The sequence below is a fragment of the Bos javanicus genome, chromosome 7, assembly GCF_032452875.1.
Source record: "Bos javanicus breed banteng chromosome 7, ARS-OSU_banteng_1.0, whole genome shotgun sequence".
NCBI classification, from domain to species: Eukaryota; Metazoa; Chordata; class Mammalia; order Artiodactyla; family Bovidae; genus Bos; species Bos javanicus.
The window spans coordinates 72,733,394-72,747,076 of record NC_083874.1 but is presented as its reverse complement, the minus strand read 5'-3'; the positions used below and the strand labels follow the sequence as shown (position 1 = coordinate 72,747,076).

At 36.4% G+C, this 13,683-nt stretch overlaps 1 protein-coding gene across 2 annotated transcripts in view; it reads left to right on the top strand.

The window, feature by feature from the left end:
- Nucleotides 1-13,683, top strand: part of GABRB2 (gamma-aminobutyric acid type A receptor subunit beta2) — a 288,802-nt gene that overhangs the window by 108,979 nt on the left and 166,140 nt on the right. For both annotated transcript variants that reach the window (XM_061424253.1, XM_061424252.1), the window contains exon 4: nt 3,743-3,963. In XM_061424253.1, the coding sequence (XP_061280237.1) occupies nt 3,743-3,963 (221 nt within the window). The remainder of the gene's footprint in view (nt 1-3,742; nt 3,964-13,683) is intronic.

The window sequence follows — 13,683 nt, the reverse complement described above, 5'->3', positions numbered from 1 at the left end:
TGTGGGTCTCATACTCAGAAGCGAGATCTTAGACATCTATCTTGCTTACGTGTTTCCTTGTTTATTTGCTTATTTAATCATTTATTTACATTTGCATGCTCCAGTTGATTCACATTATTTGCTAAAAATTTTATGCCTTCTCAAATCTACTACCATTTTACCTTCTTCAGAAATCTTTGAGTATATTTATGTGGGTTTCTTTGTAGATTCTACTGTTTTATTGATCTCTGTTTCTATCATTACTCCACTGTCATACTGTCTTAATGTAGTTTCCTAGTAGGTCTAGAAATCAGATAGTGTGAATCCTCCAATTTTATTCTTTTCCTTTGAAACTGTTTTGCTTATTCTTATTCCTTTGTTTGCCATATAAATTTTAGAATCAGCATATCTACAGAAATCCTACTCAAATATTAATTGAGATTAAATTTCATCTATAGAGCAATTTGAGAAGAATTGACATCTTAAAAATGCTCATTTCTTCAAATCCAGGAACTTGGTATATCTCTCCATTTATTTATACTTTGGCTGTGTTTGTGTGAGTGTGTATTACTTTAAGAAGATAAAAGGAAGAAAAAACAAAACAAATAAGAAGCTCACCATTGTAACAGGTTTTCTTCACATTTTGATTCTCTGCCAGTCTGCCTACTAGATTTTATTTTGCACCGTCCTTAGGTAGTAGCTTTTTAATTCTTTCCAGGATGGTTAGTTGTGATTAGTGGGAAAGAGAGCTTGTAGTAGGCATACTCCATTTTGTTCAGCATTGAAAGTTCATTGGTTTTAGTTTTGATTATGATTATCTGAGTCCTTCTTGCTTGGTGATGCCATGAACTATGGAGCACCCAGAAGTGATTTACTTTTTTTTTTTTTTTCATTTTGAGTGAACCAACTCTGAGACAACTTCCTGAAAGCAGGCTTGTTGGATGGGTGTAAAGGGTATGTTTTCTACATGAAAGCTCAGAGCATTCATTCTAGGGGCATGAGGACCCGGGAGAGAAAGCATAGAACATAGAACCTTTCCTTCCTTCTATGTCCAATAGCTTTTATTTTGATTCAGGAACTTCTTCTTTTCTTGACAGTGTCTTAATGTGTCATTTAAAACTAAAATAAATGAAAATTGATGTGACAGTTAGCAGAATCACCAGGGTCTGTCTGGGAGCATTTCTTAGCAGGCATTGCCTTGCTGACAAATAACAGGAGTTAGCATATGACTCAAGATCTCACAATATCACCATTTATTTAGCCCCAAAGAAAATACAATTTCCTGTGTCCTAACACATCTCAGCTGACTGATAAACCCCAGCACCTTCCAAACTGTGTTATCTCCCCTAAATCTTTAGAGGGCTTATGTACCTTTATCTTCTAATAGAGATAATAATCAAATTTTCCATTTTATGTCTAAGAATTAGAAATCACTAAGTGTGTTCTCTCGAGCACACCATAAATTGTTTGTTTTATTTATGGCCAAGTTTTTAGGCCATTTTTTACACAGAGATGTATAAAAATGTGTCTGATCCATTTTCTGTTCTCTAGTTATATAATTCATATCTTCAACTTTGCTTTTATTATAAATCAATATGCTATGCTAGAGATACTCAGACTAATTCTTTATTAAGAATTAGAGTGTGATGAAACAGTTCAAAGCACTGACTAAAGTAACACACTGAAGAAAATTTCACCTACAATTATTTAATATACTTTTGTTGTTCAGTCTCTAGATCGTGTCCGACTCTGCGATACCATGGACTGCACCCTGGCTTCTCTGTCCCTCACTATCTCCCAGAGTTTGCTCAAATTCATGTTCATTGAGTTGGTGGCATATCTTTTGTGTAGGGGTGTTAGTCATTCAGTATTGCCTGACTCCCTTTATGATATTAATATTCTTCTGTTAGAATATTAATTTGATTCGGTACTTCTCATTCAGAAGTCAGCTCCATACTGACTCCTAAATGAGATAAAAATTTGTATGTTTGTGAAACCAGGAAAAATATTTAAATTTTTTGCCAGAGGATTATACTTTTCCTATGAAACTGTTTAATGCTTTTATCAGGTAATAACTTGTAAGTCATATTCTAAAATTCAATAGCCATATTAGCATGTAGAAATCTCAGCAAGGGTTGGAGAAACTCAGGGACTTCACAGAGATTGAAGTGTGTATTTTATCCAAAAGAGTAATCAGGTATGTGCAGAAATCCAATAGACTTAGTTTATTGAACATTGATTCATTCATTCATTCATTATTTGTGCCCTAGGACTGTGCTGGCTTTGAGGTTGCAGAGATGATTAATACTTGATTCTAGTTTTGTGTTTTTTTAAGCCCTCAAGTAGGGCATTGTGAACTGATTTTAAAATAGAATGGTAATTATCCTTTTCAAATGAATACTTAGTCCTTCATTTAGTCATTCAAATGAGGGTGAGAGAGCAATTACATTGAAGCCATGAGCCGCTAAGGGAGAAAACACGTCACGAGATGTATGTAAGTCCTTTATTCATAATATATAGCTTTCTGTAGTTCATAGATTACATTTGAGTTACACATTTAATTGTCATAATAATCTTTTGATAGATCAAAGATATATTAAAAGCCCCATTTATAGTTAATGGAACTGAAGTAAAAAGTTATGTAAATTTATGTCCTAGAAATAGTTAGGAAATTCTGGAGCCTGGGACTCCAGTGCTCAATTTATAACAACCACTGTTTCTCCAAAGTAAGGAGACTCGTCTGATGATCCAGAATTTCTAAAATTAGGGGATGACAGAGGATGAGATGGCTGGATGGCATCACCGACTCAATGGACGTGAGTTTGAGTGAACTCCGGTAGTTGGTGATGGACAGGGAGGCCTGGTGTGCTGTGATTCATGGGGTCGCAAAAGTCGGACACGACTGAGCCACTGAACTGAACTGAACTGAGTGAAATACTAACTGAACTTATATTGTTTGATAGGTAGAAAGGTATATGCAATGTCTCAATATAAATGATACCTCCAGTAGGAAGCACACCTTGATTAGACAGATACAGATTTTCATATAAACTGTTATAATTACTACTGTAATTAATTGACCATTTTTTGCAATTGTATTTATTTCCCACCAAAAGCAATCCTGAGTACCCTCTTTTAGAAAGACAAATTACTTACTAAATAATTATTCCTTACCATCTTTCTTCCTGAGTGAGTGAAAGTCACTCAGAGTCATGTCTGACTCTTTGCAACCCCATGGACTGTATAGAATTCTCCAGACAAGAATACTGGAGTGGGGAGCCTTTTCTTTCTCTAGGGGATCTTCCCAACCCAGGGATCAAACCCAGGTCTCCCTCATTGCAGACAGATCCTTTACCAGTTAAGCCACAAGGGAAGCTCTTTTCCTGAGTAATATATAGCAAATTTCAAAAGAATGTGCTCTCTTCACTTTTGTACTTATTGTGGTGCCCAGTGCATAGTATGGGCTGAGTTAGAATGGATTTAGTAAATTAATATTTGCCAATATGTGAATTTGACACAAGTTTGAGCAAGCTCCGTGAGTTGATGATGGGCAGGGAAGCATGGCGTGCTGCAGTCCATGAGGTTGCAGATTCAGACATGACTGAGTGACTGAACTGAACTGAATTTGTAAATAGTATATGTTTATAGTATTTGGTTGGATATATTTTCTTGTGAATACTCAAGTGTTTGCTTATCTCCCAATTCCATTTAGGTACAAAATAACCAATTTTTTTTTTTTTTTTTTATCTTCTCAATTTCACAGGATTATACCTTGACAATGTACTTTCAGCAAGCTTGGAGAGATAAGAGGCTGTCCTATAACGTAATACCTTTAAACTTGACTCTGGACAACAGAGTGGCAGACCAACTCTGGGTGCCTGATACTTACTTCTTGAACGATAAGAAGTCATTTGTGCATGGAGTGACCGTCAAGAACCGTATGATCCGCCTGCATCCAGATGGGACAGTCCTTTATGGCCTCAGGTCTGTAGTGACCGTTTCAAAATTGAACTTTTCCTGAGCACAATACTTTCTGCTCTTTATTGAAGGGGAATATTGTGCTATTTTCCTGAGTCCTCCTTTAATTCTGCTGATAAGCAGTTAAACCTCCTATTCAATAGACATCTGAGAGCTTAGGGTAGCATGTTTACAAAGGGACTTATCCCCAGCTAAGCCTAAGTTTTTTTCTGAATTATCTTCCAATATCAGCTGCTGATCCTAAAGCTGCTTTCTTTAAGAGGTAGGGATAAGCAATATTAAAATAGCTTACACATGGGGTTTCTTTAAAGTGGAAAAAAGTTATGAATGCCCAATACTTGTTTGAATGTGGCAGATGCTCTGTTTCCTGAATTGTTTCTGAGCTCTGTGAACTGAGTCTGGCCTTCTAAGGACACGAAGGCTTTCTGTGTCCTCTCATCTCCAAGGAGTAATCAGACTTGCAAATAAATAAAGCCATCATCTCATGTTTGTTAATAGTGAATTGACACTATTAAATGCACTTTTATAGCAGAAAAGGATTGCAATGCTCTGCTCTCTTTGGTGGATAAGTTGTGAAATATGAGTTTCTTCTATAACACAAGTTTATTTTCCTGGAAAATGATGAAGAAAAAAGATACCTGTCTTACTTTGAAAACATCTCAGGGTAAAGAATTCCTCTGCATTATTGGGGAAAAAAACAATATTTTGTAATGTTCAATGTGTCTGATATATTCTGTTTTACATGAACACTTGATGACTTTATCACAATAATGATGATAATAACAATATTGTTATTCATTTATTGAACAAACTTGTCAGGGGTCAGACATTAGTTAGTACACTCCATGTGTTATTACAGTTATGATGACTTGCAACAACCTCATAAGTTAAAACTGTTACGGTCTTTATTTCAAATGAAGGCTGGTATAGCTTGTCTAAGATCACAGAGAAGTAAACAGTGAAAATGGGATCCCAGTCCTGTTCTAAGTTCAGAGCCAGAGCTCATAACTGTTAGCCTAGGATGCCTCTCTCTCTGGCATTGTTCCTGTCTACTCTGCTGTATTCAGCGTCCTGATTGGTTCATTGTCTTAGATCCTTATAAGCCAGCTTCTTTGTTTATCCTGTTTGTAGAGAGAATAGTATTTGTTTATCAAGGGAGGGAGAGAGTGAAGCAAAGAGAGAGCATGTTTGTACTCCATCAGCCATTGAAAGTAAAGAGATGCATCGGATACAGGCACTGCTCACATACAAGCCTTATGGAAAAAGGGAAACAGAGGAAAAATAAAACAAGTTAACTGGCAGTGTCTGCAGACTCCACCAAAGTGGTGGCATTTGAATGGACTTATGGAAATAATTGTCTTAGCATATATATTGTGGAATCCATTACAAAACATAAGGCAACACAAAGACCTTGATAAGATGGTGATCACACGGGCAGTGGAGGTTGTAATTCACATGTTTGAGAGAAGTCAGAATCCTGAAGAAGGCAGAGAGAGGCACAGAAATAAGTTACTAATTCAGAGGGGGTGGCAAGTTTTGGCAAAGCATCTGACCCAGTGCTGGATGCATTTGCCCAGCAGATCTTCACAGCAATCATGTGGAAATCATCTTGCCCTCTTCGTTTTTCCTGACAATACCCACATTTAGAACAGAGAACCAGTTATGTTCTCTGTTATACCCCGCATTGACAAAGCACCTACACTATAAGTAAACTAAATGAAGATTGTCAATGAATTCTGAATGCACATATTCAAAGTTGAATGGGTGGGAAAAATCAGCAATCAGAACGTCTGTACAATTGAGAGGGAAAGAGGGGGCCAGCACAGGTGATAAATATGGCTTCTTTAAGGCACTAAGCCAATAATCAGACAAAAAAGGTGGTGGCTGTTCATTCTTATCAAGACCAACTGGATGCCATTGCTGTAAATCATCACTCTCTCAGCCCTGCTTCCAGCAAGGACTGTCAACAATATATGCAAGTTCCTGAACACATCTGATGTCCATAAAATTAACATTTCTACTTGAAGAAGGCTCATAGATTGTGATTGTTCTATCAATTGTATAGTTAGTTCTGAATATGAAATTGGTAAGAGGTTTTTCAGGAAATTTGTATATATCTCTTTCTAGTTTTCAGCTGATAGAACAATTTATTTCATGGCTGAAATTTGATGCAGGCTGGATATCCCTTTTTAACAGCAGAAGTTTCATTTTTTCAATAAATAAGTGAAAGGAACTCAATTAAAATCACTACTGCTGGGTTGATTCAGATCTGCTTAATTCCTCCTGCTACTTACCTACCCCCTGACCTCAGTCGTTCTACACCCTGACTTCAGTCCTTAGTTTGCTAAAAAATTTAACTTGTATCTATGTTCAGTAGTGACTGACTTCCAACAGCATTTAGAATAGTAATAGTATTAATATTAGTAGTTAGTACTCATTAAAGGATTTAGCCTGTACTTGGCACTGTGCCAGAACATTCCTTATATAATCTCATTTAATATTAACTTTAATTCCTACAAAGTGGGCACTGTTGGTTTGTTGGCTGATTGTTTTTTCCTTCTTACATGAAGAAGCTCTGGAACTTGTATACCAAGTTACACAGCTCCTGCCCAGGAGAGCATGATTGTATGAATACAAAGATGTTGCTCTTTATTATCATTCTGTCCTACTCCTTAGGTACTTGCAAGTGGAAGTAAAGAATAGTAGAAATCACCTGAGAGCATGCAAAGGAAAAAAAGGAAGGTAAAGAATAAGTGAGATGGGAATAGCTTGCATTGATCCACAGATACAGACTTTGTTCTGACTGATACAATAAGTCCCTAAAGAACTATGGTCCTGAGTCATCTGTGGAAGGTTCACGTTTAGGTTCTGAGATTCACGCCAATCCCAGTTTACAAAGGGATGATTTTTGGTGTGTGGAATCTTGGGGCATAGAAAATATCATTGTAAAGAAATCAATAAAGGCAAGGTTCATCAGTTGGAATAAGGAGAGCTGAAAGGGAACCTAAATATAGAAAACTGGTAGAAGGAAGGCTTTAAATATCAAGGCAGTGATGAGGAAATTGGGTAGAACAAATCCTCTGGGCTGAATGTCATGCATGTTCAAGGCAAAATCCTTTAAGGATTTATGTGTTTCTTCTGTTGAGATGTACAAAAATTGGCGAGGGTGAGGGGACTAGAGGGGAAGTCACTGAAGTCATTCAGAGGATCTGAGTATGCCTCTTGTAAAGTTTCCTTAGTGAAATTTTTAGGTATTAAAACATATTGAAGATAATATAGTATAAAGAATATTAATGTTTGTTTAATTTCATGGTGGATATACAGGTGCTTGGGCTTCCCTGGTGGTTCAGCTGGTAAAGAATCCACCTGCAATGTGGGAGACCTGGGTTCAATTCCTGGGTTGGGAAGATCCCCTGAAGAAGGGAAAGGCTACCCATTCTAGTATTCTAGTCTGGAGAATTCCATGGACTGTGTTGTCCATGGGGTCACAGAGAGTCAGACACAGCTGAGCAACTTTCACTTTCACTTTCATACAGGTGTTTGTCATGCTGTTCTTTCAAATTGTGTTCAGGTTTGAAATTTTTCGTGATAAAATTTGGAAAAGAAAAATGGCCTTGGCATCTCTGGTTCTATTATCTAGGAAATAGCACTCAAGATTTAGAAGTCTGCAGCCAGAAAATGGTATTTCTCATCGCTTAGAAGTAGAGAATTACCTATATGTGACATGTATTTTTAGTAGCTGTGTGTGAAAACAAGGTCATCTCACCTTAGAGGATGTGTACTCAGTGGGTAGGGTCCTTGATTCCAGACAACCAGGCTGTGATCTTCCCGATCCAGAGATCAAACCCAGGTCTTCTATGTTGCAGGCAGATTCTTTACTGTCTGAGTCCCCGGGAAAGCCCTGATTGTTGTTGTTATTGCTGTTTTTGTAGGTTGGCCATTAACATTTTTTTATTCTTATTGGATTTTGTTTCCCCATTGCCAAAAGAATGGATGAGCAGCTTACTCTGTTATTCCGTTACTCTTCAGGTTGATTATCATTTTAGAAGCACAGAGTTCTGATGCTGTGCAGAGACACAATTGCTCAGTGCAACCAATTTCCTTAACAAAGTATTATGGCAATAGAACTTGTGTTTTAGCTTGGGCTTTTGTCTTTGACCTCTTATTTAGCCTTAAGCATCTTCAGATTTTAATTTCCTCATAAATAAAAAAGGTGGGGGATAAATAATGTCATTTTAATAACCCAGTCATCTTCTGAATCAAATGAGATTAATAAATATTAAAAAAAAATGATATTATGACATCAGGCTGGAAAATGAAGTTAAATATTTGGAGTAGCATAGTAATTTGTAGATAATAAGTATGCCATGTTACTTAATATTTGATAAAGAAATGAATGCTGTGGATATTTGATAAATAAACAAAAGGCTAGAACAGAGAAAGCTTTAGCTATCAAGGCAGTAGTTTTATATTGTAGAACTTTACCCCAGGTATCTTTCCATGATTCTTTGAAGACACTCCTTTATCTTGAACAAAAAGAACAAGAGGAGCAGAAATGAGGAAGTCAGTTGCAGAGAATGGGAAAGGTCTAGGTCAGACATGTCTAATATGAAAAAGGGAACTACTAAAATACTAAGAGTATTGTCAAACCATTTTGAGATCAAAAAACTACAGTGGAGCCAATTATCTCCAGCCATTGCTTTGGCAGCCTGAGATGAAGAAAAAGGAGGCTAGGTGCCTGGCTTGAGACCAACGTGGTCATGACAGCCTTTAAAAAGTGTCCTGTAGCCACAGGCCCAGTGTCTCGTTTGTGGCATGCACTCTAATTTTCATGTAATTAAGCATTGTATATTTTCTCTTAAATCAGGCCTTTCTTTTTATTCTCATCATGTCTTATCAAGCATCTGTTTTTTAAACGTTATTGAAAGTATAAAAGTGATGAGTAATGTTATTTTTCAAGTCCAAGTTTATAGTTTATGACTAAAGAGTAACAATATCCTTAAGTAAAGATTCATACCTTCATTCTTGGCTAGTTGATAACTCAGTTATGCCAGTGTGATCATAAAATAAAATACCTCTTTTCTTTTATGATACTATTTATATATTTCTTTGAGATACGGCTGGAGATAAGAAGAATATTTTCTTGGGATTAGCCCAGCTGTAGAAGTAGTGACAACAGACTTTTCACTGTCTAAGCAAAAGAATTCCTAGCAATTTATAAAGCAAATATTTCAATAGATTACTTATATTTAATACCAAGATAAAATTTGCCTAATCAAATTATTTTCAGAACACTTCAAGGAAAAATGGCATAGAAAATACAGAATTTCTGCTGATGAGTCCAACTAAAGCAAGTGAAAATCAGATTAATCTGATGTTGACATCACTTCATAAAGAATGTTACATAGGTGTAATTTAGACTGTTACTAGGTTGGTGCAAAAGTAATTATGATTCTGGACCCTGAATTTTAAGTCATTATAACTAGACTTAAATACATCTTTATTAATCAAAATAGGAACCATTACAATCAATGCTTTTTTGCCAATGAGAAATAAGTTTGTTTATTCCTGTAACATAAAAATCCATGTTTCAGGATTTGTTGAACTGTTGGAAAGCATTTTCTGCCTCCTGTTGGATATGGAAGTATTTTCCCTGCAAAATGTTGTTGAGATGCCTGAAAAAGTGGTAGTCAGTTGGCTAGATGTCAGGCGAATACGGCAGATGAGGCAAAACTTTGTAACCCAGTTTTTTCAACTTTTGAACGACACGTGGTCAGGCATTGTTGTGGAAAGGAATAGGGCCCTTTCTGTTGACCGATGCTGGCTGCAGGTGTTGCAGCTTTTGGTGCATCTCATTGATGTGCTGAGCATACTTCTCAGATGTAATGGTTTCACAGGAATTCAGAAAGCTATAGGGGATCAGACGGGCAGCAGACCACCAAACAGTGTCCGTGATCCTGTTTTGGTGCTATTTTGACTGTGGGAAATGCTTTGGAGCTCCTTCTTGGTCCAACCACTGAGCTGGTCATTGCTGGTTGTCATAGAAAATCCACTTTTTATTGCACATCACAATCAGATCAAGAAGTGGCTCACTGTAGTTGCATAAAATAAGAGAAGATGACACTTCAAAACAACAATTTTTTTGACTTGAGATCAGCTCATGAGGTACCCTCTTATCAAGCATTTCCAGTTTGCTTCAAATGTCTAATGATTCTAGAATGGTTAATATTGAGTTCTTGGGCAACTTTTTGTGTAGTTGTAAGAGAATCAGCATTGAAGATATTCTCAGTTGGTCATTGTCAACTTCTGATGGCCAGTCACTGTGCTTCTCATCTTCAACGTTCTAGTCTCCTTTGTAAAGTTCTTGAACTGCACTGTGTGTTCATTAGCAGTTCCTGGGCCAAATGCTGGTTGATACTGAGAGTTGTCTCCATTGCCTTATGATCCATTATGAACCTGGGTAAGAAAATAGTTCAAATTTGCTTTTCTTCTAGCATCATTTCCATAGTCTAAAATACTTGTAAACAGCAAATAATAACTCTACTAAAAAAAATAAAGCATGACATGCACATTAAAATGATGTATAACATAACCACATTTATTTAATAATGTATTCTAGTATGAAATGGCAAAGTTCAACAATGTAAAATTGAAATTACTTTTGCACCAACTTAATATTTATTTAAAATAGAAGTCATTTACTAGATTTCAGAAATCTAATGAATAATTACTCTGATCAGAGAATCAGGAGATCTGCATTCTAATCTTAGGTTTCAGTTTGGTTGCTCAGTCGTGTCTAACTCTTTGCCACCCCTATAGACTGCAGCGTGCCAGGCTTATTTAGTGGTTCTTATAATCATTCCTTTAAATTATTTCTAAATTTTATTTTAGCTCCTCAAATCTTAATACGTGTGATCTTGTAATCTATACATAGTTTAAGACTCCCATGTTACTTTATATAAAGCAGTATTTTAAGTGATACTGATGTGCTTTAGCAATCATAGTTATCATCTTGAAAAAAATCTCCTGATTCATTAAGAAAGCAAAAACAAAATCAGTGCATTCAGGTATACAAGAAAACCTGAATTATACACTAATGGCATTTTTTGTGAATGTAAAAATGTATATATTTATTAAAATTTGAAATCTGAATCCCAATTGGACTGCATATTATTTATGCTAAGTCATTAACATTATATCTTAAGCATTTTTAGCACATTGTTAAAACTGTTCAACAACAAAAAAAACAAAACCCATTTCCTGTTATACAATGTTACATAATTATTGTTAAACAAATTTTGAAGCCTTAATTCTACCACCCAGAGTTAATCATACCTGTACCTTGCTTCATACTCTTCTAGATATTTTTCTCATTAAAAGCCTATAGGTAGTTTATCATAAAACAGATTCATATTATACATATGACTTTGTGACCTTATTTTTTCTTTAACAATGAATAATTTTTCTATAGAAATGATTATCATGTCAATAAAGCTCTGCTGACTATCATTATTTAACCATTATAAGACACATTTGGGATATATTTCTTTATCCAATATAGGATATGGTTTGTGGTTTTGATATAAGGTGACATATGTGGTTGTTGCTATAAAATGAAGGACTATTTCAAATTTACTCACTATTTTAATGACAGGCAAAGCTTTTTCCAACACAATTTATAATGTTGAACTTGTGCTGCTGTATCTTGTGGTATCATTGTTTAAATAAATGGCTCAGGGGATGTACTGATACAGATTAGGACAGTTCTTATGGAAGGACTGACTTTCTTACTCTTCTGACCCATCTAAAAATAGCTGTTTGTCTTTTGGAATGAGGGAGGAGCCCTTGACTTCATATGTCTATACACCTCCCATATGTAACATTAGGTCAGAAACATGTCACTTCTGATTAAAGGTTCACATTCTTAAAGAAAGATTCAGCAGGAAGCAGAAGGTAATTCAACCACCTCCTGCTATGTATGTTCTGTCATTGGGAAAATGGCAAAGGATAATGTTAGCCTGTAATGGATTTAGACAGGCAAGGTTTATTAATTTTATCTTCTCCCTCTACTCCTAAAGCTTTACCACAAGATATTAGGCAAGTGAATAACTGAATAGCCATCTCATACTGAAATATAGTATACTAAACATTAATATATCAATTGTTTACTTGATTTCCTAATTGGTTTAATTCATTTTCATAGATATACTGAGTGAATGCATTTTGTCAAGAAGAATAACAGAGATTTTTAGTAAGAATATTGGTTCTTTTGGCCAGGATGTGAGACCCTGTACTCTAGATTTATCAGTCTTCTAAGTAGGAAAAGAATTGCCTTAATCTACCTCTACCTCTATGGGAAGAAAAGCATACATCCACCCTAAGAGCTGAATTTAAATTTTTTTAATTAAAAAAAATTAAAGCCTTTTTTTTTTTTTTTGGTCATGCATATGGCATGTTGGGCTTCCCAGTTGGCTCAGTGGTAAAGAATCTGCCTGCCAGTAGAGGAAACACAAGAGATGCAGATTCGATCCCTAGGTCAAGAAGATGCAACCCACTAGGCAACCCAACCTAGGAATGGCAACCCACTCCAATATTCTTGCCTGGAAAATTCCACAGACAGAGGAGCCTGGTGGGCTGCAGTTCATGGGGTTGTGGGGAGTTGGACATGACTGAGCACAACAACAGCAATGGCTTGTTGTAGTTGTTGTTCATGTACTAAGTTGTAACCAACTCTTTGAGACCCCATGAACTGTAGCACACCAGGCTTCCCTGTCCATCACCAACTATTGGAGCTTGCTCAAACTCATGTCCACTGAGTCAGTGATGCCATCCAACCATCTTATCCTCTGTTGCCCCGTTCTTCTCATCCTCAGTCTTTCCCATCATGAGGGTCTTTTCCAGTAAGTCAGCTCTTTGCATCAGGTGGCCAAAGTATCGGAGCTTCAGTTTCAACGTGTTTTTCCAATAATTATTCATGGTTGGTTTCCTTTAGTACTGACTGGTATGATCTCCTTGCTGTCCGTGATACTCTCAAGGGTCTTTTCCAGCACCATAGTTCAAAAATATCAATTATTTGATGCTTTACCTTCTTTATTGTCCAGCTCTCACATCTGTACATGACTACTGGAAAAACCAGTTTTGACTAGATGCATCTTTGTGATGCCTCAGCTTTTGAATATACTGTCTAGTTTTGTCATAGCTTTTCTTCCAAGGGGCAAGTGTCTTTTAATTCCATGGTTGCAGTCACCATCCGCAGTGATTTTGGATCATGTGGGATGTGAGAACTTAGTTTTCCTGACCAGGAGTGAACTTGTGCCCCTTGCATTGGATGCTCACAGTCTTAACCACTGGACCACTAGGGGAGTCCCTGTAATTAATTTTTAAAAGAAATTTCTTGACCATCATTTTCCATATAAATAAAATTATTTATATTAAAGGTGAATTTTTTTAGAAGTAATTTCTCTCATCTTCAAGTTCACCCTCTGAGAAGAGAGAGGCTCAGAGAGGGAGGTGATGGGGCCGAATGTCACACAGACAATTGATGGCAAAGCACGAAGCTGATCTCAATTCCCTGACTCCTAATCCAGCACTTGTTATTGTTCCTGCTGTTGCTGGAGTCATTTGCAGTCATTTAGTCATGATTTGCAGCCATCTTAGTCTGACTGATGTCAGCAAATATTAATAAGTAAAATCCAAACCAAAAATAACAGAATCAGAATTACACCA